Genomic DNA, 26,279 nt, shown 5'->3' on the forward strand with positions numbered 1-26,279 from the left:
GCAAGGGTATATATACAAAACAAAGTGAATACGGGGAGAAGCTGGGGCAGAAGGTGCTTATCTAGGAATAATCTTTGCACTTTAATTATAAAAGATAAACATTATTAAAAGAAAAAACTATATTTACATTTTAGGAGTATGTTTGATTTTACAAAACTAAAATTTCATAACGAGCTGACATGATCAATTATTTTCATACGACATTAACTTCTCAAGCACAAAACAAACAAGTTTAAGAAACATCAAATGTAACTTAAACCTAAATGACACATCCATGACTTTCATTTATTTCCCATGTCAACTCAATTAGGTCTTACAGACTTCCAGTTTCTAGCCTTTGCCATTACCAACACTCCAATGGACTTTTACCATCTGAATCTTAGACAGTTGCTCCAGAAGCCACATGAGCAAAAATTGATAAATATATAAAAATCTGTATTACATGAGCATCAAAATGATAGTCATGTATTATAAGCCAAAGAATAACATAGGGCTTCCCTGGTGGCGCAGTGGTTAAGAATCCGCCTGCCAATGCAGGGGACACATGTTCAAGCCCTGGTCCGGGAAGATCCCACATGCTGCGGAGCAACTAAGCCCGTGCGCCACAACTAGTAAGCTTGCGCTCTAGAGCCTGCAAGCCACAACTACTGAGCCCTCGTGCCACAGCTACTGAAGCCCGCGTGCCTAGATCCCATGCTCTGCAACTAGAGAAGCCACCGCAATGAGAAGCCTGCGCACTGCAACAAAGAGTAGCCCCCGCTCGCCGCAACTAGAGAAAACCCGCGTGCAGCAACAAAGACCCAACGCAGCCAAAAATTAAATATATAAATTTATTTTTAAAAAAAGAATAACATAATACATGAGCCATTCTGTAGATAGATGATTGATTGACGGATAGAATAAAGAGCAGAAAGCGCTGAAAGTAAAATATCAACTTATAAATTTAGATGGGAAGAGAGAAAAAAACTCATTTTGTAACCCTCATAGTAATAAATGATTCAGGCAAGAAACATTAATGGATACTAAAACTAGTTCTAATGGGGAACAATATATTCATATAGTTCAAAGTATCTCTCCAAAAATTAATCATTAATTGTAAAGGGACAAATAATAAGTTTACGGTAGAGAACCTAGCAAATTCCACCTTAACCAAGTGATGCTAGGTAATTTCATCCATGATGGAACAAACTCTCATCAAGTGTCCCCTGAAGTGATACAGTGACAATTTTATTCTATGTTCACCAAAAATGCATAAACTGAATCTGATCACATCAAACAACCCCCAAATGGGGAACATACTACAAAATAAAATGTTTATACTTTTCAAAAATTTTAGTGCTATAAAAGATAAAGACAGGCTGAGGAAACTAAGTTTCAAGGAGTCATGAAAACTAAATGTAATGCATGATCCTCAATTGGATTCTAAACCAAGGGGGGAGAAAAAGGGCTATGAAGGACATTATTGGGACAATTAGTGAAATCTGAATAGCTGATGGCATCAATATTACATTTCTGGAACTTGGTAACTGTACTAAGGTTATGTAAATGAACGTCCTTGCTCTTAGGAAATAACACACACTGAAGTTATCTAGGGATACGGCTCCTCTTAAATGGTTCCCCCAAAATAGTGTGTGTGTGTGTGTGCGTATGTAGGAAAAAAGGGAGGAAAGGAGAGAGATGGGGGGAGGGAGACAGATGGAGAGATGGATGATGTACTGATGGATGGAAAGATACAGAGAAAGCAAATGTGGCAAAATGTTAACTGGTGAATCTGGTTGAAGGGTATACAGGAGTTCTTTACACATACATGTGTGAGAGAAATATATGGGAGTTCTTGTATCTTTTCTGCAAGTTGAAATTTTTCAAAATTAAAAGTTTAAAACATCTGTGTTTTAGAAAAAGCACCATAAAAAGTCAAGAAAAAGGTCAAAATGGGGAAAATATTTAATTCCTATCACAGGAGGGAAATTTTTTCCTACTTTATAAAAAAGAATAATGAGCTCAAAAAGGATTTCCATTCTAAAAATACAAAATAATTAATACAGGGGAAAAATGATGTGAATATATAGAAAAGTATTTATACTGTATTTACACTGTATGTGTCTGCACTGTATGTAAGTAGAAATGTGTTACCATATACCGGCAGATTGGTAAAGATAAAATTGAACAACAAGCCTCAAGTTTGTTGAGAAACAGGCACTATATTATACACTGCTGGTTAGAACACAAATTGGTATGTTTTTCTCTAGGGGGAATAATACCTTTCAAAAGCAAGCCTAGACATATAGCCTTTGACTGAGCAAAATAACTTCTAGGAATTTATACTAGCTCACAAAAGTAGTTTATAAAAATGTGTTAACTGATTATACTGTGGAAAATTGGACCAACAAAATCCATCAAGGAATGATTAAATAAAATATGGTAAACTATTACATAAAAAGATCACACAACCACTAAAAAGTTAATTTATTGACATGAAATGATGCCCAATACAAAACTAAAAAGGTAGGCTAGGGAATTCCTGGTCCAGAAACTAAGATACAGCAAGTCAAGCAACATGGCCCAAAAACAAAAAAAGGTACAATACACCTTTTGCACCTAGGTGCAAAATGATCCCATTTATTTCTTTACTTTGTACATATATGTTAAGAAGTCAAATATAATAGATAGTTAGATTATAGTTACACTATCTTCTTATCTAAGCTTTTCAATGTCAAATTTTTTAATATGAAGCAAGCATAACTTTTTTTTTTTTTGGCTGCATTGGGTCCCTGTTGCGGTGTGCGGGCTTCTCACTGCGGTGGCCTCTCCCGTCGCAGAGCACAGGCTCCAGGCGCCCGGGCCTCAGGAGCTGTGCCTCGCGGGCTCCGGAGCACAGGCTCAGCAGCTGTGGCGCACGGGCCCAGCCGCTCCGAGGCGTGTGGGATCCTCCCGGACCAGGGCTCGAACCCACGTCCCCCGCATCGGCAGGCGGACCCTCAACCACTGCGCCACCAGGGAAGCCCAAGCATAACTTTTATAACACACTTATTTCCATGTGACAGAATGGAGGAAGAAGAGCGAGAGTCTACTAGGAACTAAGGAAAAGCTTTGCTGGCTGTGAACTTCCCAGGTCTGTCATAGCCAGGCAACACTAGGCACTATACTAGCTCTTCCTTTTCCTATCCTCCATCCCTTTTATTTATTCAGGCTTCATTCTAAAGAATTAACTTTAAATGTTTTCAGTAAAGACAGTGCGCACTGGGGCTTCCCTGGTGGCGCAGTGGTTGAGAATCTGCCTGCCAGTGCGGGGGACATGGGTTCGAGCCCTGGTCTGGGAAGATCCCACATGCCGCGGAGCTACTAGGCCCGTGAGCCACAACTACTGAGCCTGCACATCTGGAGCCTGTGCTCCTCAACAAGAGAGGCCGCGATAGTGAGAGGCCCGCGCACCGCGATGAAGAGTGGCCCCCGCTTGCCGCAACTAGAGAAAGCCCTCGCACAGAAACGAAGACCCAACACAGCCAAAAATAAATAAATTAATTAATTAAAATTCTTCAGCCTAAGAGCATTTATTAAAAAAAAAAAAAAAAAAAAGACCGCGCATTTTAAAAAATTTCTCATCAAGATGATTCTATCAATTATCCCACACACAAACCATCCAACCACAAAGCAGCCACACCGATGTTGTTTAAGATATGAACACAACTGAACTCTCTGGCAAGTGCTTGAAGCCTATGGTAAAAATAAAAGACAAAAAATACAATGCAAACTCCTTATAATAATCGGATTCCAGACTAACAGATAATAAGAGATAAGAACAGTAATGCAAAGAAAACATTTAGCAACCAATTACTTTTATACTTAATTTCTAAAGAATCCAAGCTCACTAGTCAGAAATTTTTTTTTACATATTTTCAAATTGCCACCATAAAGTATCACTAAATATATGAAACTACATGTTATTCCCTAAATAGTGCACTCATTCTTTTATGCTTTCTTTTCTTTCTTTCAAAAGTACATATTTCTGTAATTAGTGGCGATAGTTGCACAAACCTATGAATACACTAAAAACTACTTAATTATACACTTGGTAAGTTTCATGATATGTAAATTATATTATTGTATACACACACACACACACACTTCTGAAATGATCTCCCTATTACCATGAGACAAAACTCTTAGCTCTGTTAAGATCCTCCTCATCTTCATATATTGAGGGTTGACAAAGATTTTTTAAATAGAATACAAGAAGCACTAACCATAAAATTGATAAATTAGATTTCATTAAAACTAAAAACTGTTCTTCAAAAGATCCCATTAGGAAAGGTGAAAAGGATAACCAAAGACAGACTGCAATAAGGCATTTACAATATACGTATCTGACAAAGGACTTGTATCCAAAATATATACAAAATTTTATATAATAATAAAAGACAAATCATTCAATAAAATAACAGAAAAGGGCTTGAAATAGGCACTTCACCCAAAAGAGGAAATTCAAATAGCCAAAAGCCCATGAAAATGTGTGCAACATATCATTACTCACCAGGGAAATAAAAATTAAAGCCACAATGGGATACCCCTACACAGACACCAGAATGGCTAAAATTAACAAGATGGCAAATACCGAGATACACAGCAACTAAAACTCTCATTCACTGCTGGTGGTAATGTAAAGTGGTATGACCAATCTGAAAAAGAGTTTGTAGTTGCTAAAGCTAAATATGCCATATTCTATGACTCAGTAATTCCACTAACTATACAACCAAGAGAAATGAAATGAGTACATGTGTGCCATCAGAAGACATGTAGAAGAGTTTGTTTAGGACAGCTTGATTAATCACAGCCAAAGACTAGAAACCCATGGGCAGAAGAATGGATAAACTATGGTTTATTGGACACTGGAATACTACACAGCAGCTGTTTTTTTTAATGACTGATGCCTACAACAAGGACAAATCTCACTGCTATTCTGTTGAGTGAAAAAAAGCCAGACACAAAAGTTCATACAACTAAGCCAGGATGACAGAAATCGTAACATGGCCTGGGGGAAGGAGCAGAGGATGGAGGGGGGTAGACTGGGAAGGGACATTAAGCAACTTGGTTTTACTGAAAATATTCTTCATCAGAATGGAAGTTACACAGGTGCATACAAACATACGAAACAAACCTTTAAAGTGCTGAACACTTAAGTGCACTTTAAACACTTTATTGTACATTATATCATGTTACAACTAAAAAAACTTTTCTCAAAGGGACTTGCCTCAAGCATCATCACCGCATCACCTCCTCTCTATAGTCAACTCCCACTCACCTCCTACTACTGTTTTCCAGACCCATTCGTCACTAATTCATGTTTCCAGAGAACCTTTTAAAGGTCACTATAGTGACCTATAGTGACATTTCACTACTTAAATCTACTTACATCTGTATAAACCTAAAGATGTAAGTTCCCTGAAGGGCAGAGGCCTGCCTTTCTTACTCACCATGCTTCCCAAATGCCTAGCACATTGCCATGTACTGCAGACATCAATAAATGTTTTTTTGATTCAAATGATTCCTATGACTTATAGAACAATGCCTCACTAAATCATACTCCTTAACTTTTGTCTTTTAAAGACATTTTCTTTCCCCCTCTCCAATGGGAATCTTCTCTGGTTTCTAAAAAGAGATCTGGGGTGGGGGGGGGGGGCGGAATCCATTTGTACAGGCTGTGAAATTAACCTGAACATCATAATCGACCAGCAACAGAATTGCTGCCTTAAAGAAAAATATATGGAAATACAATGAGAAAGGAAATGATTCTTTTACTTTAACAACAATCTCTTACATTTACTAGCTATATACTGTACAATTCTATGAGGTAACTATTATTACCAGTTACATGTTAGATGGGAAGTTCAAAAAACTGTCCCAGGTCACATAGTTCAGGGCCAGGATCTGCAGTATGACTACAGGGAAGACTAGGGGGTTAACGTTACAGGACCCACATGGCAACAGAAAGGTCAATGAGACTATTTTAAAAAGAACAAAAAAAAAGAAATCCCAATGGTTAAACATATGAAAAGATGCCCTACTTCATCAACAATAAAGGAAAAGCAAAACTACATCAGGAGAGGGAATTCCCTAACAGTCCAGTGGTTAGGGCCTGGCACTTCCACTGCAGGGTCCTGGGTTTTGATCCCTGATCAGGGAACTAAGATTCCGCAAGCTATGAGGCACGGCCAAAAAATAAAAATAAAAAACTACATCAGGATGCAATTTCTCATCTATTAGATGGGCAAAAACACAAAAGTTTGACAACACCCTCTCAGCAAGGCTGTGAAGAAGGCAGACGTTCTAACATTGCTGATGAGGGCACAACTCCTAGAGAGGGCAGTTTGGCAATATTTATCAAAATTACCAATGCTTATATAGCCTTTGATCCAACCACTCACATCATTTTGGGAATTTCTCCTACATATACAATTACACATGTACAAAATGACATATGTTCAAAGATTTATCACTGAAGTACTATTTGCAATAGCAAAAGACTAAAAACAACCCAAGTATCTATACAAGTTTGGTTAAATAAACTGCTACAGCCACACAATGGAATACTATGAAACTGTTAAAAAAGAGAATATTCTCTATGAACAGATATGAAAAGATCTCTACTAGAAAGTATGTTACAAAAGGTACACACACATACAATAAAAATGTTAATAACAGGGGAAACGGTATAGGACATACAGTAACTCTGCAATCTTTGTAATATTTCTATAAAGCTAAAACTGCTCTAAAATAAAAAGCTTATAAAAAATAAGATACAGACAGTATATAGTTTATTAGATTTTGTGTAAAAGGAAGGAGAATGATCCTACATATGTATCTGCTTGTAGTTTCATAAAGAATTCACTACTAACTAAGAACAATGGTTATATATTTGGGGGAGTGAAAATAAGGAACAAGAAAGGGAGCAAGATTTCTCAATATAAATTTTTTCTTTATAATTTTTTAAAATTGTTAATGATTATCTTTTCCAAAAAAATTAAGTAATTTTTTAAAAAACAACTCTGCAAGAATTACCTCTTTCTCTAACGAAACCCAAGGGAAGTTTCTGGCACAGCATTTATATACCAGCAGACACTGTTAACTTATGAAACTTCTTTAAATACAAACTTTTAATCTCTATGGTATATGCTTTCCATAGTTACAAACCAAAATATTTTAACTTTTAATGAGGATAAAAGGAAAAATGGTTTTTACAGAAAACTGCTCTTTGTACAGATTTCCCCAAATACATCTATTTGACACGGTAATTTACGACTGAGCTCAGTAGCATGACCTCAAAACTGAGTGAAAGGAATCAAATCCCTTAATGTTCTACAATTTTATTTTTTCATATAATAATCAGTACTGTTTGCTAATAAAAAGGTTGAAACCTATGACAGTGAGAAAATATAATTAGAGCACGAGGTATTAACCACAACCAAGCAATTTTAAAGACATACATTCAAGTCACTGGTCTGCACACTAACTGTTTTCAAGACCCTACCTTCACAGTGACTTTTTTCTGGCCTTCAAATTTTAAAAATTGGATTAAATTATCTTTACCTTCATCTATTTTATAAATTCCATGCATCTATGGGAATGTTAAAACAAATGGTTCTTTAAAAAACTTTTAGAAGGGCAAAAGTATGCCCATTAAAAAACATGTTAACTTGAAGTGAAGAAAAAAACTCACATACACTTACTTACCTTAAAAGGTTTGTCTCCACTGTGTGTCAGCATATGCCTCTGTAACCAACTCTGACTGGTTGACGGAGTGTTATATACTTTACAACCTTTCCATAAGCAAACAAATACCTGTTAAAAGAAGAGCCATAATTGTTTTCATCACTTATTTCAACAAGGACTTTTACTCCTTGTAAATTCAAATAAACATGTTGGAAGTCTTCAACTGACAAAGAGACATTTATTGTACAAGTCAATCAAAATGCTTACTGTAGATAAACTTTCTGAACTTCCAGAATGAGAGGCATAGTTTTAACCCTTCCCCATTAAGGCTGCTGTCCATTCCCTCAATAAGGAACTGATACACCAATCCCGAAGTGCCATTCAGAAGGAAATATACAAAATATTAACAATATAGCCCTAGGAACTAGAACCATGGACCATTATTTACATTTTTTGTATTTACTGCATGAGGGAACAAGCATGTATTAATTGTAAATATCAGGAATATATAAAGGTATAAAGAAACAATGAAAATAAATCAAAACAGTCAATTGGTGGACACTGATTCAAAGAATGAGTAAACAAATTATCCAATTACAATCTTTCTGCTCCTGATTTCCTATTCTCAAATGTATACTAATACTACTTACGTTTATATTGTTCTACTTATTAAAAATGATTTCCAATTATCTTGCTTATGAAGCAAAATCTAATACAGAATGTTAAAATTAATATAGTTGCAAAAGCAATGTCATGAGATACTCTATCATCATAATAGATCCACATTCTTGGGTTCAGGCAACTGAGTATGACTGGGTTAACAACTAACAACATAACCTTTTTCCTACCATTGAGATATCAATTTTTTGACCGATTCTATTTTTATCAAACTGAAGACTGAAAACTGCTCCCCATCATCAGTAAAAGAAGTATGAATCTACTGTAACCACTACCTTCAAAAAACCATATATAGGCTCTGTTCTTTTCTAAGGTTAGAACAATTATAAATAGAGCCACACTCTGAAGATGATAATGTACTGCCTATAGAACGGAACAAAAATACACACAGGACTGAGGAAACAATCATTAAACAGTAAGTGTAAAATAAAATTTTTTAGAAGTCTAGGAAAACAGTCTAAAGTAACTGAGATCAATTTTTACTCAAAATCATTTTACAACAAGACAACACTGCTACTGCTGTTTGATATGCTTAAAGAATGTTATCGCATATCTTGATTCTACAACAGATTTGCTGGTTTCTTTTAGTTAAGCAGATACTATAAGTCATAACATTTCCTCCTTAGTACTTAAAATTCCTGACCCTAATACATGTTTATAAAATGATTCCTAGAGTTCCCAGAATTAAAAGCTACTTTTTAAATGAATGTAGACAAAAATTTCTTTAGGTAAATTGTAAAACCCACGGCAAAATAATACAATGCAACCTGTAAAAGTCTAATAAGCATGCATAAGGAAAATTCCACTACTATTAGTAAAGTAAAATCAGTCAAATATACTCTAAATACAGAGCCAGTAAGCAGTATAATTTACATGCTCAAAGGGAGTGAAAAAAAGCCTACTTTTACTAATTAGGTCCCTTCTGCAGTAAAATGATACAAAAAGATTTTATATTAAATAAGAGAGACATAATCTAAAGTCAGGAAGGGGTTGAATGGATGATCTCATGGTTCCTTTAACCTCTTAGGAAAAAACTAGCTCAGTTTTTCACAAAATGTGAACATGTAAAAGAGAAGCAAATGTCTTTTATAATTATTTTGTCTCAAATCAGTCTGCTCTTTCAAGATCTGTCTAAAATGAAGGCTATAATTTTGTATCCTATAATTTTTAGCCACAGTAAATGTGCTAACATTTTCAATTTCCTCCGTTAAAAGGTATTTAATAAACAGAGGGCAAAATATTCAATAAACTATCCAAATACAAGAATAAAATATTTCTCATTTCTTGCAAAAGATATGACCAACTTCATGTTGTGTTCAGGAGATACCAGATTGGCAATCAAAACACAAAGTAACCTCCTAAGATTGATTCCACTTCCTAGCAGCATTCAGATTTAACCATGAGAGTCTAAAAGTATCATTTTAAATAACATAGAGGCAACTCATTCGAGTCTTTGAATAATATCTTATTATCCCCCCTCCTCAAAATCTCCCTCTGGCCCTCTTCCCTCCAACACACCAAAGAACATATACAAAAGTAAACTTAATAAAATGACACATGTAAAAGCACCCCTGCATCAAGAAACATAAACAGATTTCTTTCTGGCAACTGTTTTTAAAGTAAGAAGCAGTTAAGACAGAAGAAAACAGAACACTAATGGATCTTACAGAACCACTGAAATCCTACAAGATGAAGTTCCCTGCCTACCAAGACTTATGTTAAGAGGACACAGGGGTCTGAAATTTGATTAGTAAAACAGCTCAGCCTAGTTTCTGAAATCCAGTCATGCACGGAAGTATGAGCCGAAGAACACAATTCTATTTTACTTAACAAAAAAGGTTAAATTTTTCTTCCTTTTTTATAAATTTATTTTTGGCTGCGTTGGGTCTTCGTTGCTGTGTGCGGGCTTTCTCTAATTGCGGCGAGCGGGGGCTACTCTTCGTTGCGGAGCTCAGGCTTCTCATTGCTGTGGCTTCTCTTGTTGCGGAGCACGGGCTCTAGGCACATGGGCTCAGCAGTTGTGGCACACAGGCTTAGTTGCTCGCCGGCATGTGGGATCTTCCCGGACCGGGGCTCGAACCTGTGTCCCCTGCATTGGCAGCCGGATTCTTAACCACTGCGCCACCAGGGAAGTCCCTGTTTTTATTTTTTAAATACAAGAAAGTACTCTCATGATTCTTTTTTAAAAAGGTATATTCATAAAAGGTGTTTAAATGGTAAGTTTAACTTTTAATGTAGAATTAAGTGTCCACCCACTTTGAAAGGGTCAGGAAAACCTAAACTCCACCTGATTTCATCCTTCAAATATAAAGTCCACATGACATGGCAACATAAACAGCTTACAGGAAGGTAAAGAAGTTTCTAAGCTGTTATATGACAGTTTTGTTTTTCCCAGGGCAAAGATTAGAGTGGGATGACAAAAAGAACAGGAATTAATATAGTGTTTAGATCTTACTAACTTACTGCTCCAGAAAAATTGTCATTTCAGTAATTAGAAACATAAAATCCTGCAGAATTACCAATAATTTCCTCATTTGTTTCTGTTCCATTATGACAGTTTAGCACTTGGAGGAGAAAGAAGAGAAATAAAAATTCTTTAAAAATGTCATCAAAATCAGCTGTTTTCCACTATACATGAGGTATCTAGAATAGTCAATTTTATAGAGACAGAAAGTAGAATAGTGGTTACCAAGGGTTAGCGGAAGAGAGGATTAGGGAGTTATTGTCTAACAGGTACAGATTTCAGTTTGGGATAATGAAAAAGTTCCGGAGAATGACAGGAGTGATGACTGCACAACAATGTGATGTACTTAATGCCACTGAACTGTACACTTAAAAACAAGTAAAATGATTTCTTTTTAATTTCCCTTCCAAGAGGTCGTTTTAAAAAAAAATGTTCCAACCAACAACTACTCTATTGTAGATGAGATCGGGCGCGTTCAGGGTGGTACGGCCGTAGACACAACTATTCTATTTTAAAGCACAAACTAGATCAAGATTTCCTGTCTTATCTAGCAGTATCAAGTTTTCAAATTCTCATTCACACTTTCATTCTGAAAGCTTAAGTCTAGATATCAAAGACTGATATGTAGAAATAACTGGAATCTATTTTCTTCATTTAGCTAATCCTTTACGTTTATAGTTTAGCAACTAATGTCCTTCAAAGATCAGGATTCCTTTCTGAAGTCAAAACAGCATTACTCTTAAAATTAGCCAGAAAATCTTATTATTTGTAATAAAGTAATTTTATGAATAAGCATTCAAGAAATGACATGGGGGAGGGGGTTTCCATTTCAACAAGTTTATAGTTACTGTAGAAATACCAAAACTTCATGCCTAGCTCTGTAATATCAGTAAGATACGTGCAGGTGCAGTGATTACATGATACATTCAGACTGTAACTCCATTTTTTCTTCAAATCTGTAAAAGGCAGAAAACATTCTCATAAAGGCTGTGTGCCAACTCAACTTGTAGGATCAAGACTTAGAAATGTGAAATTCTCCTATACCTCCTAAGAGATCACCTACATAGCTTGGGATCCTATATGCAGCTGCTAAGTCAAGTGACTAAAAAGCATCATGCCATGGTTCAAAAGACTACCTTAGTGATATATACCAAGTAACAACAAGCAATGGCTCACAAAAGGCAACTCTGTAATGACCAAGAAACCAACTTGGTTAAGATAGTTTCACTAGAAATCTGATATATATACATATATATGTATATATATATATATATACATATATATGGGGGAAATAAAGACTGTTACCAACGGAGCTTAACCACTGAGCTGGGTTATGCAGTGAAAATACCATATGATGGGCACAGTTCATTAATACACGCTTTGGTGTCTACCCAGACCCCATATATGTTAAATCTAATAATATGACAAATGTTTACTTATCAAGTAACTAAAAGATTGATGAAACATTATAACATATTGTGATAACAGCAAATATTTCTTAAAAGAAATTTCAAATGCAACACCACTGGTAAAAACGTTAGGAGTGCCTGTTACGGTTGCGTGTTTAAAAAAAAAAGATCAGTAATACAATCTAAATATCAATACCACCATGGAAACAGTTACCCACTTACTTAAACCAAGAAGATTTTAACCATTTTAGTATCAGTATATCTCAAAAGTGATGGCACACTGACAGGCAATGTGTGGCCTAATAAATTATCTGTACTTACAATGTGACATTAATTTCTGGAAAACATACTAAGTATGGTTAACTATTCAAGACATAAACCTAGATAAAGTTGAAACAAAATTATAATATTATCAGTTTTATAAATATTTTGGCCCATTACACTGTGACTCACCTAATGTGCTTTAGCTCTTTATTTACTATTCAATAAAAAGTATACGAACTGACACAACTAAATGGATTCCTGAAAGAACACAGGTCAATACTAACTCAGCCAGCTCCGACAAGACCTGGGAAAGATGATCAATGATCACAAATAATGAGTACAGACTGCCATTTAACAGGACTGTTTATACTAATCCTGGTACCAATAGTTTCTCTAGCTAATTTCAGCATCAGGGATAACTTAAGACCACTCTAACAATAGAAATCCCAAACAGTGCCAATTCCTAAATGTCCTCAACTCAAAACATCAGAAGCTTGAAATACATAGTATTCATTTACAATACTCCCACTGTATTATAGAAAGCCTAATTTCTTCAAAGTAATACACCTAAGAGCAAATTAAAATCCAACACATAATATGTTCTATTTAATTTGATTCCATCAAATATGTGGGAAGTAAATAAAAGGGGGAAAAAATTTGAAAAAAATAAAGCCTGTGTAAAAGCAATCCCAAATTACTTTAAAAAAAAAAAAAAGCCTAACTAGCAATTATAAATTAATAAAACTAATGAAAACAGGGAGTGAAAAAAAGAAATGACAAAACCAACCCCTCCTCGCTGACCATCTACATGTATGGAACGGATGTGATCTGCCAGATCTGGACTAGAGTTGAAGGAAGCCTGGCACTGGTCCCAACAACAATTATAGGCAATATTTTTGCTTGAAGAAGTAGTGCTTCCTTGTCCATTCATCATTGCTGGAGTTGAACGCCCACTGGAAATTGTGCTGTCTACATCCATTATAGTACTGCTTATGCTACAAAAGAAGAAAAAAGGCTGTGTTATTCCTAGAAATTCACTAACATGAATATGATCTTATAAATAATTAAGATTACCACTTGACATTCTGCCCCATAAAGCATACTAACTATATTTTCCATTAGAAAACAACATTGCTTTAAAATTAGTTTCAAATAATTATTCTCTGAAACTAAATTTCAAATAAATATTATTTGCAATAAAGTGCAAATCAAGGCAAGAAAAGCTAGTTCCTCAAAACCAGATATGGGATAATTTGAGCAACTTTTGGCAGACATGAAGTCCCCAACACCATACCCTACAGAAAATAAACCAAACCAAACCACACACACACACACACACACACACACACACACACACACACACACACAGAGAGCTCATCACATTTCATCCCTTCCACAGTTCTAAGAAGCATGATAAAGTAATAAAGTATAGATTCCAACTGCAAATAATTCAGAATCAAAAGATTAATCTTTACAGTTCTGCAAATCACATGTTGATCTGAAATCTTTTCTTCTATTCACTAATCTGAGAATACAACTGCTACCACATCCTACCTCTTTCCACCTCAAAGAAGTTGGGAAATTTTGCTGTATTTTCCCTTCTTAATAATAGGCAGAAGAGAGAAATCTGAGTGCAATAAAAGTTTCTCTGATTTTACCAAAGTCTAAATAAGAAGTACTTTCCTGGCCCTCATTTTTTTTTTAAACTCCTATGCACCAAAAAGACTGAAAATGCCAATCAATCCCTTTTACTTTTTATTTACTAAACAAAGTATTACATGTTAGTAATTCTTTTATTTACTAAAAAATTATTACATTAGTAATAAAAGTAATAAGTAAAAGTAATTGAGTAATTTTGAATGTTCGTTCAAAATTTCACATCATAATAAAATGTAATATACTTTGCCTTCATCTTAAAAGCAATTCACTTTCTAATTCTCTTTTTTCAGTATCTTCTCCATAGAGAAATTAAATGGACATGGCATCAATCACAGAAGGACCAACAGTAAGAATGCTTCAGACTAAATCCATTAAAAGCTATATATAACTGCTTGTAATTTAAGTACCAGTAAATTATAAAATTGATATTAACTTTTAAGGGGTATGCTTCCCTACCCCCAAGCTTTTATTATAGAAAATTTCAAAAACACAGAAAAATATATCTAAATCTGAACTCAGATATAGACAACAAACTAGTGGTTACCAGTAGGGAGAAGGAAGCAGAGAGGAGCAAGACAGGGGTAGGGGATTAAGAGGTGCAAACTACTGTATATAAAATAAATAAGCTAGGATAAACAAGGATATATTGTACAGCACAGGGAATATTGCCAGTATTTTATAATAACTAGTAAATGGAATATAACCTTTAAAAGTTGTGAATCACTATGCTGTACACCTGAAAATCTATGTAATATTGTACCATCAACTATACCTTAATAAAAATAATTAAATCTGAACTTAACAATTAATACTTTGTCCTGTTTTTTGTTTTTTCATTTTTGGGGGTTTTTTTGGCCATGCTGCGTGGCATGCTGGATCTTAGTTCCCCAACCAGGGATCGAACCCTCACCCCCTGCATTGGAAGTGCAGAGTGTTAACCACTGGACCACCAGGGAAGTCCCTGTCCTGTTTGCTATATTGCTATAATTTGTTTTTCTCAATCATCTGCAGGTTGCAAACATAATACTTCAACCACAATTATTTCAGTACATGCCTTCTAAAAATAAGAACATTCACCTGTAACCACTACAACCTTATTTGTTCACACCCAAGAATTAAACTTTTTAAATAAGCTTAATAATGACTTGTGTCTAACATCAAATGAACCCATTTTACAAAGATAACGAAAATGCTTTTGTAGGATGCTTCAGAGGTGAAAAATGTCTCAGATTTCCCTTTGAAGGATATTCACGTATTTAAGTCCATTTGGCTATCTACCAGTCAATACATAGATTCTAAATTGCAACTTTAAAACGTCATTCTAAAACTCTGTAATCTCAAGAAAACTCTCCAGTGTGAATCAATTCTTGAATATCTGAAAATCTACTTATATACTGTTTGTTTTTGCAGGAATAAACTGTAAGTACGGTATATACTGAAATACAAGTTTTTACTTGAGCACTAGAAATTTCAAGTCTCATGAGGCCCTTAACTGCCAAATGGTTACCTATTTTCCTTATCACTTGCTTCATATATTCTAAAACATTTTAACTGTAAAGTTCATACTTTCATAAACCATACTAATTAACTCCAAAGGCAAACAAAATATTAACAATTTTAAGTGCAATATTGTCTACATGCAATATTATTCACTTGAAAAACAGTACTTCATGTGGATATGGATCCTCATAAAAGGAGAACATAATGCAGGTGTTAAAGGACATGAACTTTGTCTACCATTGGCAACAAGCTGCAAATGCAATGGCAGAGGAGGTAAAGGGCAGGTACCCTACCCTGGAAGACTCAAGAGATACTCCACAATTGGGCAGCATCCCCACAGAGCCTCCCAGAGCCCAGCAGGGCAAACTGGAGTCCTGCCTCACGATCCCTTCTTGGCTCCTCCAACTTCTAGAAAGTGTCTAATCCTAAACCTCCAGGCTACCTTTGGCCCCAGATCCATGCCGGAATCAGTGGTTCTCTCCAGTCTTAAGACTGATAAAGGCAACAGTCCTGATGCAGGAGAGCACAGGAGATGAGTTACAAGCTATTTCTGATTTTGACAGGACCCTGAGATAGATAAAGATTTCATAGAAAGCAGTGTCCTTCTTCCTATAATAGTAGGATAACAAGATGCTCAGAACTAAAAGGTGACATTCCACCTGACCTTGTGTCTACGTTCAAGCATATATTAAGATCTTTCATTCAGTTAGTTCTCCTTCCCAATGAACTTACTGATTCTGTAAAATGTGAACAAAAGCAGCCTAGTATTTTTAAGAAAACCTAAGCCAGAAAAAGCACTCACTCTATTCAAATAGTTTCAATAATTTAAAGCAGTGCTGTTCAAACTAATATGTATATGAACATCTGTGATCTTATTAATTGCAGATTCTGATCCGGTGGGTTTGGGGTAAGACTTGACATACAGTATTTTTAGCAAGAGCCTCCTTGTTGATGATGCTGCTACAACATTTTAAGTAGCAAGACTCTAAAAAGATCTCTTTCATTATTATTGCCCAACTGAAACTGACCAGACTATCTAAGGAATTGTCTCATATTGTAGAATAGTAAGCTAAAGCAACCGTGTGTGTGCGCGTACACACGCACACACAGATGACAGAAAATCCGCAAGTTAAAAAAAAAAAAAAAACACCACACATACATTGTTAGAGATTCCTATGCAATATTTAGGGAAGGATGTAAGACATTTTAAACATAACAACATTCCCTTTTTCCTCTTTTCCATGGGCCTTGTTAAGAAACTATCTGGCAGACCAGACCCTAACGTCTAGAGTAACTAACTACAAGGATTTTATAAAATGGTTTCCCTTGAGGATTCAAGGGCCAGTTCACGCATACATACAAGAATAGCCCCCTCTCTGATAACTCAAATTACTTCCAAGCAAAACATATGTTTGGTGGACGTGACCACTGTCAATAGGGCTATCAACATTGACAAGATCAGCTGCTAAATGACAAGATACAGGAGCAGAGGAAGCAATACACGGATGCTGTGTTATGATGGAGAAGGAAGAGACCATGGTCTTAATGTAACAGAGGAAGAAAAGTTCGTTGACATGGTTTCAGATTCCACATTGCAAATAAACTTAAAAAAACTATCACTTGTCAAGTTTTGGTATATTATCAAATAGCCACACAATTACCTTAAAAAGTATATTAAAATACTCTTTCCTTTTCCAACTAAATATCTGCACGAGGCCAGATTTTCTTCATATGGCTCAACCAAATCAATTCATTGCACCAGGCTGAATGCAGGCTGTTGTTAAGCCAAACATTAAATATAAAACAATGTCATTCTTCTATTCTTTTTAACTGGAAAAGTTATTTTGCATTTAAAAAAACTTCCTGGAACTTCCCTGGTGGCACAGTGGTTAAGAATCCGCCTGCCAATGCAGGGGACATGGGTTTGATCCCTGGTCCTGGAAGATCCCACATGCCATGGAGCAACTAAGCCCATGTGCCACAACTACTGAGCCTGAGTTCTAAAGCTCACGAGCCACAACTGCTGAGCCTGCACGCCATAACTACTGAAGCCCACGCACCACAATGAAGAGTAGCCCCCGCTTGCCGCAACTAGAAAGCCAGTATGCAGCAACGAAGACACAACGCAGCCAAAAAAAAAAAAAGAAAACCAAACTTCCTGTTACATACAATTGGTTTATTTTTTAGATTAAATAAATGTTTTTAATGTTCTCAGTTTTGATTTTTGATCCTGTAATAGTGATAAATGTAACGTCCATAAACAAGCTCTATGGTTTCTTCAGTAACTTTTTTAACAGCTTTACTGAGATATAGTTCATATTCTTCGATACTTAAGAAAGCAAAGGTGGGGCTTCCCTGGTGGCGCAGTGGTTGAGAGTCTGCCTGCCTGCCAATGCAGGGGACACAGGTTCGAGCCCTGGTCTGGGAGGATCCCACATGCCGCGGAGCAACTAGCCCCGTGAGCCACAACTACTGAGCCTGCGCGTCTGGAGCCTGTGCTCCGCAACAAGAGAGGCCGCGACAGTGAGAGGCCCGCGCACCGCGATGAGAAGTGGCCCCCGCTCGCCGCAACTGGAGAAAGCCCTCGCACAGAAACGAAGACCCAACACAGATAAAAATAATAAATTAATTAATTAAAAAAAAAAAAAAGAAAGCAAGCAAAGGTGTCCTTACAAGCAAAATGTTTGAGAACCACTGATCTAGACTATATTTAAAGCAAGGCTTAAAGGTCTCTCTGAAATAGATTGAGAAGAGTATGTTTCTGACCTGGAATATTTTTATTTTATTCTAAGGTTAACTGCTGAATTTGAAATTCAGTTTGAGGTCAAATGGGTAGAGGCAGCCTTATCTGCAATCTACTTTTCAGTTATCTGTGAGGAAACTCATTTGGAGCATGAATTTTCCTTGGTAACTTTGAGTCCTTCTCTTTCTAGGCTACTGTATGTGTAACTTTAAAGGAGGGTTGAGGACAGGGACCTGAAGGGGATACAAGCGTATAATGTGAAATCAAATATAATTTACTCTTGTCATCAAAAAACTAAAATATAAGAATTTCAGAATTTCCTATAAGTACGTCATTAATTAGCAAAGCTGCAGCTCTGCACTGGTGTTTCTCCAACCCTAACTTAGGCCTCCACTTGCCCATTCATATAAAAATTAGGTCTGCAAATCCCATATCTTATGCTTTATCCAATTAAATGCCTTCCAAAAAGACTCACAGTTACTTGCTGAATGCTCTCTTCTGCTAGGGGACTAGCCAGGTGGCTGGTAACAAATCAAAGAGCTGGCGTGAAACAATATTAAGAGTTTTATTGCTTAACTTTAAGATTCTAGTCACTTTGGGATTGACATATATACACACACTAATATTTATAAAATAGATAACTAATAAGAACCTGCTGCATTAAAAAAAAAAAAAAAAAAAGATTCTGGTCACTGTTGCATTTGTGATATGAAGTAAAGACAATTAAGACCAACCATTAAGTAATGGCATCTTCCAAACAAGGTTTCCATACTGGTAATCCCTTTTCATAGTTCTCGGCCAGGAGAACTAAAGTGTATATGGAGACTAAAGACAAGCTGCCCGTGTCCACAAGTCACATCTTCAAGATTAAGCAGCCAAAACAGAGTAAGAAAAAAACTGGATGCTAATACTGACATCAACTTGCATCATCCACAAACCTCACATCAAATTTAAGTTCATCTCAAAAAAATTTCCTATTCTGATTGACTTGATAAATTGTTAAATTTTTGAACTTACAAAAAAAATACTCATAAAATATCATTTTAATATATCTTATGCATTGGGGTTCCACATAAAAATTCATAACAACAGACCTCAAAATTGTCAAACTACTAACTTTTATATTAAAAGGTTAGAAACCACTGAGCTCTATTATATACAGATTAAGTGCCATAAACTTTAAAAATGTAGTAGGAAAACAGAATGATCAAGGCATCTAGCCACTCTCTTCAGGATCTGGAAGTTACTGATTTAAGTTCCACAAAAGAACCCCCTTAATCTCTAAAGGATTGAGGCTGTTTCTATTTTGTTTTGTTTTGGCTGCGCCACGCGGCATGCGGGATCTTAGTTCTCCAACCAGGGATCGAACCCGTGCCCCCTGCAATGGAAGCACGGAACTCTAACCACTGGACCGCCAGGGAATTCCCCAAGGCTGTTTTATTTTTGTTCTATCAGTGAAAAACACATAATCTTTAGGAAGCCTTCAGTTCATAGACTGTATCTGAATTATTATAAAATAAACATTCTCTAATTCTAACTTTTTAAGAATGGAACATGGTTCCCCATATGGACTGAAGAAAGTGCAACGAGCTACAGGAAGACAAAAATTCTACTGGTCTAAGTAAGGAACACTTAACAGGGTCAAGAGTTATAAACTTAGCTTAATTTTGTAACTGGTAATAAACTTTGGATAGAAATAAGTATACTATATAGTTTTCAAAGTACTTACCAAATTGTAGGTAAACATAACCACACACAGGGGATTCCTTATCTAATCATATAACAAGGTAAGCTATTATTTGGTTAAAAGGTGATGTTCCTTTCATCTATAATAAATAGCCACTCAATACTAGAAAGATTAGTCTGTGTCTCTCCCATACCTGTAATCAAAATTATTAAAATTCAGAACAGTACAAAACATGTCAGACAATCCTATATCTTTTCATTCAAAAATCTGAATCTAATCAATTCAATTAATTAAAACAAAGACCATATTCTATCATAGGCAGACTAAGGCATTTTGTGGAGGAGATGTTAAGTCCTTACTGATGTCAAATTATGCCAGTTGCTGGTCAACCAGTGACAATCCTATATTTTTGAGAAGTCTGAAGTTGTATACCTGGTATGATACAACTTTGAGTGAACTCTCTACTTCAATTATCCATACCAGTCCTCGCCCCCTTTTGTTGGAAGAGACCATGATTTTGTGCCCTGCTCCTTATTCTAGGCATTAACAAAGGAATTAAAAGCTAAAACTGAACCAGTTAAAAGAAACAGATACTTCAAGAAAACTATGAACTGCCTGCCTGTTACATCTTACGACTTTATCCTAAGGAAAAAAGGGATTATGTAACTTACTATATCAAAATTTGTATCACAAAAGTAAGGTGCTGTTTTTAAATCTGACTTCCCATTCTTTATCACAACAGCTAACAAGTACTATTTGCTATATGCCCTGCATTGTTCTTTGCACTTGTGTCAGACTGTATTTTCCAAAGACAGCCACCCCCATACACACACCTTCCCACATCCTCTTCTTACAGCTTGGCATCAAGAAGTGAGAGATCGGACTTCCCTGGTGGCGCGGTTGTTAAGCATCCACCTGCCAATGCAGGGGACACGGGTTCGAGCCCTGATCCGGGAAGATTCCACATGCCGCGGAGCAACTAAGCCCGTGCGCCACGACTACTGAGCCTGTGCTCTAGAGCCCGTGAGCCACAACTACTGAGCCCGCATGCCACAACTACTGAAGCCCGCGCGCCTAGAGCCCGTGCTCTGCAACAAGGGAAGCCACGACAATGAGAAGCCCGCACACCACAACGAAGAGTAGCCCCCGCTCGCCACAACTAGAGAAAGCCCGCGTGCAGCAACGAAGACCCAACACAGCCATAAATAAATTAATTAATTAATTAAAAAAAAAAAAAAAGAAGTGAGAGATCTATACTACCTCCCCTTGAATCTGAGCAGTCCTAAAACTCTTGCAGAAGTGACACTGCCAGAACTTCCACAGCTGGGTCATCAAAGGCAATACAGCTCGGCCTGGCTCTCTTGGGACATACAGCTTGGGAGCCCTGAACTACTTACTTACCCTATAAAGAAATCTGGCTCCCCTGAAGCCACTGTGCTAAAAAGATCCTGTGAAGAAAGTACACAGAGCTAGAGAGAGATGCCAGGAGCCCCAGCTGTTCTAGCTCCCAGCTGTTTGAGTCTTCTCAGCCCAGGCACCACACACGTGAAAGCTTCGGGAGCAAGCAAGCCTTCTGGTGACTGCAGTCCCCAGACTTTATACTGCTCCAAGCTGACACCAAGTGGAGCAGGAAGATCTAACCATGCCAAGCCCTGCTCGGACTGTAGATTTGTAAGCAATATAATGTTTTAAACTACTAAATGCTGGGAGTTGATTGCCATGCAGTCATAGTAACGGGAACAATGCCTGATGTGTATTAACTCATGTAATGCTTACAGCAACCAAATGAGGTAATTACTCATTATTTACTAATACTCAAGTATTAGTAGCCTCATCTTACAGATAAAAGAGACTGAGCAGATAAAAAGGACGAAAACACAAAAATTATGTGACTTGCCCAGTCACACAAGTACAAAACATTAATGCCAAACAATCTATTTGCCACATTGATACAAAAGAAAAATGAGTAAATTACCAATTTAAGAAATACTGATATGCCACCTATATTACATATCAAGATAACGTGACAGTTTCATCTGGTGTGCACACACAAGAAGCTGTTCCTTTGCTTTTGTACATCTACAGCACACACACACACACACACACAAGATGTTTAGCATTACATGTAATTTGACTCATTTGAACAGATGGTTTTACAAGAATGAACTATTAAATTTGATTTCTACAAGTCAATTAGCGCCATGAAAAAAATTAATTCAAGGTCAGTCATACAAAGCAACACTATTCTCAGGTAGAACTTGCTCCAAATTTAGAACTTAGGCCACTGAACCAGATTATGAGCCAAACAATGTCAGCGTAAAGTCCAACTCCAAAATACTCCAGGAACAACGAGGGGACACTTTAGTTTTTATTTATCAAAAACAAAGAGTAAGTTATGAGATTGGTCTTAACTGGGATTAAGGAATTTAGACCACATCTGATTTCTGTAAGGCTGCCTGGTTTGGTCTTTCAAACTGCTGTGGTGCTATAGGCTTTCAGAGCTTTAAACTCAGAAACAGGGAAAAAAAAGGAAAGATAAGTGCCTAGTTTATTGTATGTGCTATATATATGCTCAGGTCAAACTTCCCTAAGCTCTTTCCTACCCACCTAAGGCGGAAGGAATTCTGCTTCTTTATGATCTGGTTGATCTGTACTATGAGTCACCTATAAACCTCTTATTCAGAGTAAACTCCTAAACCTAGCTAGTGCCTTGCACACAGTAACTGCTCATATAGTTTTCAGTGACAAATTTAAGTAGGCTTTTTAAGGCAAGTAAAATACATGGCTTTGTCACACTGAGATATTCATTAAAATTAATTGGAGGCACACTAAAAATCATTAGCCAACACCAAGATATTATTATTACTATTGTTACTGTAATTATAAGCTATTATCACTGTAATTTAAAAAGCTAAATGGATTTTTCTAATCAAGAAAAAGACTACTCTCTATCCCTACAATTATTTCACTGAATAAAGACAAAAGATTTTTCCCCAAGACCCAGCAGTATTCACCAAATTGGCCAAAAGGGACTTTATGCAACAATGATGAAATATAGTTCATGGAAAACAAGTACGTTACACTCTTCTATCACCACTATGCGCTGTGCACATTATTTTCAATTTGTTTCTCATCTCTAGGCTGTGCCCTTTAAGATTACTCCACCCACATTTTTCATCCAGCTTAAGAGATCAGCAAGCAATTATCTTCAAAAAGATTTTAATACTAGAAACATTCTACTTCAATAAAACTACACTATAAGGAGTCATCTTTTACAGTCTTAAAAAGGTTTCCAGAAAAATGTCTATACACAATGATGGTATATTAAAAAATCTGCTATGAAAAACAATACCCATTTTATACAGAAGCAATCACATATTCATTTCGTGTTTTTTAAAGTTAGTGTTAAATCATAAAAATGATTTTATCAGATCATTTCAGTGTACCCATATCTGACAAGAATAACTACAGTAGAGTTCAACACCTCAGAAGACATGTTCAAATGACTGCCAACAGGAACGTAAATCACTAGAAAGGCTACTGCTCATTCATCCCACCCTCAGTACTTGTTAACAAGTATTTATATATTCATAATTTTGTAATGACAAAAATTTTATAATTTAGAAATGAACTAGTAAGTGTATTTACTAAGAAATACTAATACCCTTCTGAAATCTGTGTTTTCTCTAATTGGTAACACTTTATCTTTCTAGAAACTCAAAATATAAATGAAAACCAGAAAACAAGTCAAGGGCTTTGAAAAGTGTTAAAATTAAAGAAATAAAATGTCAATAAAGACTCTCTCTCTATTCCCCTAAAGACTGAATACCTATAATACTTAAAAAAATTAACTTCTGTATTTCATAGTCTTAAGAGGAATCTAGGTTACAAAGTCTAACTATATAATTACAAATGAGAATAAAGCCCAGAATTGTAAATGAACTCAAGCGCGTAAGTTATTCTTTGCAAAAGGGACAGGATGAAAATTAAAACAGCCGCTAATGTAAACTACTGATATTTTAATTAAACTTCCCTGGTCAAGGTTGTTACAACAGTCCTACAGGCAGTATAAGTATAGTAGCTAAGACCACGTCTAGAGCCAGGACTGCCAACATTCTCCAGGAGCTGTGTGACTGTAGACGAGATAGTCTGTGCGTGCTTCCTCGCCTCACTGGTTCTGTGGATGAACTTCATCAAATCCTTTCAATAAGCTCAAGTCTCAGATTCTTAAGCAAACTAGACAATCAATAGTGGGTTTTCTTCTAAAACAGTGTGTAAATATATTTTTTTCTTGGGAAACAAAATATAAGTTGGGAAATCCTGCTTTTTTTAAATTATTCAAATAACCACAACTTTTTTCAAATACTGTTTTCACATATGCTGCTTAAAAGAATTGGGGGAAAAAATAAGGCATAGAATGGTTCAACTCCTTGTTTCATGCAGCCACACTAGTAACAGTGAGAAAGAAGAAGTATGTATCAGGTACATCCACATTCAGCTGAATTCAACCAATTATAGAGTTACTGAATATACAGAGTGTAACAGGTGAGTGCACTACAAGTAAGTGCTGGAAGTATAAAGATAAATAGGACCTGATTTTAATCTTAAAAATGTTATAGCCTGGAGAAGACAAACACAAACACAAATGGATATTTCAATGCAACGCCATAAATATGAATTAGAATTATGGTGATTTTTGAACTCAGAAGAACCTAAAGTATCTTGGAGATCCTGGATGGAGCAAAGACACACCTGCAATATTCTGGGTTTGTCTAAAGGATAGGAAACACACAGACACACAGACACACACACACACACACAGCATGTATACAGAATAGGTTCCTATTCTCAGGGAGCACACATTCCAGCAAGAGAGATGAACAGTAAATACTTACTCAAATTGTGATAGGGCCAATGCAGAACTTGAGTGCGGCAATGAGCCTAACAAACAATTGGGGACAGTCTGCCTGAGAAAATGTTCAAGGTAAGACCTGATCGTGACTAGTAGTTACAAAAACAGAAGCTGGCGAACGGAAAAGAATGTGATTCACAATATGATACATATATTTATTCACAATATGATACATATATTTATCTTCTGACTTCCATTAGAGCACATGCCAAATCTACAGCAGATTTATCACATCTGAGCTCCAAGTTTCTTTATACTGTTTAGTCCAAAACCCTCACTTTAAAGAAAAAGAGTCAATCTACAGTTCAGAGAAATGAAACGATTTGCCAAATATCCTGCAGGCAGTCTCTAGTAATGCCAGTACTACAATACTGATTATTCTCAATAAAGTATTCTTCCCACATTTTACACACGAGAAATGGGAAAATAAATGACACTGAATTAATTACAGCCCTAGGCCCTTTACATATTCCGTCTCATTTAATCATAACACTAAGATACTTCTTCTAGGGCTTCCCTGGTAGCACAGTGGGTAAGAATCTGCCTGCCAATGTAGGGGACATGGGTTCGAGCCCTGGTCCGGGAAGATCCCACATGCTGCAGAGCAACTAAGCCCGTGCACCACAACTACTGAGCCTGCGCTCTAGAGCCCACGTGCCACAACTACTGAAGCCCACGCGCCTAGAGCCCGTGCTCCACAAGAGAAGCCACCACAATGAGAAGCCCGTGCGTCGCAACGAAGAGCAGCCCCCGCTCAACGCAACTCAAGAAAGCCCACGTGCAGCAACAAAGACCCAATGCAGCCATAAATAGAGACAGAGAGACAGATACTTCTATTTTAAAGATAAGGAAACAACTTCTGATAAGTTAAATTATAACGCCAAGTCTTTCCGACTTAGAGATTCATGCTCTTTCACTACCCAACGTTCCTTTAGCTGTTTTAGTGATAGATGTGTCTAGAAAAATATGGTAAGGTATTGTTCCAGTTATGTCCTCAAGAAAAAAAATTTTTACTCAGGAATAGTAACACTATTTCTCTTACTGATCACTCACGAAATTAGCTTTTCTTTCCTTTAATTCAGTTTCCCAAGCATGACTTTTTCCCCAACTTCTACCCCAGCTCAAGTCCCTTTATTTCACACCTGTACTACTCCTACTACCTCCTAATTGGTCTCCCAGCTCCCCAGCTTTCCTTCTCTACCTTTGCCACATGTGATTAATTTTCCGGTAACACAAGTTTCATCATTCATTCAAAA

The 26,279-nt window shown here is 36.5% G+C and overlaps 1 protein-coding gene across 2 annotated transcripts in view; it reads right to left on the reverse strand.

The window, feature by feature from the left end:
• The window catches only part of AEBP2 (AE binding protein 2), a 61,048-nt gene that overhangs the window by 23,948 nt on the left and 10,821 nt on the right, over positions 1-26,279 (reverse strand). The window contains exons 2-3 of one of the 2 annotated variants that reach the window (XM_061205600.1): positions 13,310-13,517; positions 7,729-7,836 (exon numbers count right to left, since the gene is read on the reverse strand). In XM_061205600.1, the coding sequence (XP_061061583.1) occupies positions 7,729-7,836; positions 13,310-13,517 (316 nt within the window). The remainder of the gene's footprint in view (positions 1-7,728; positions 7,837-13,309; positions 13,518-26,279) is intronic. The other variant, XM_061205601.1, reaches the window with a different exon arrangement.

This window comes from Eubalaena glacialis, chromosome 11 (genome assembly GCF_028564815.1).
Source record: "Eubalaena glacialis isolate mEubGla1 chromosome 11, mEubGla1.1.hap2.+ XY, whole genome shotgun sequence".
Classification (NCBI taxonomy): domain Eukaryota; kingdom Metazoa; phylum Chordata; class Mammalia; order Artiodactyla; family Balaenidae; genus Eubalaena; species Eubalaena glacialis.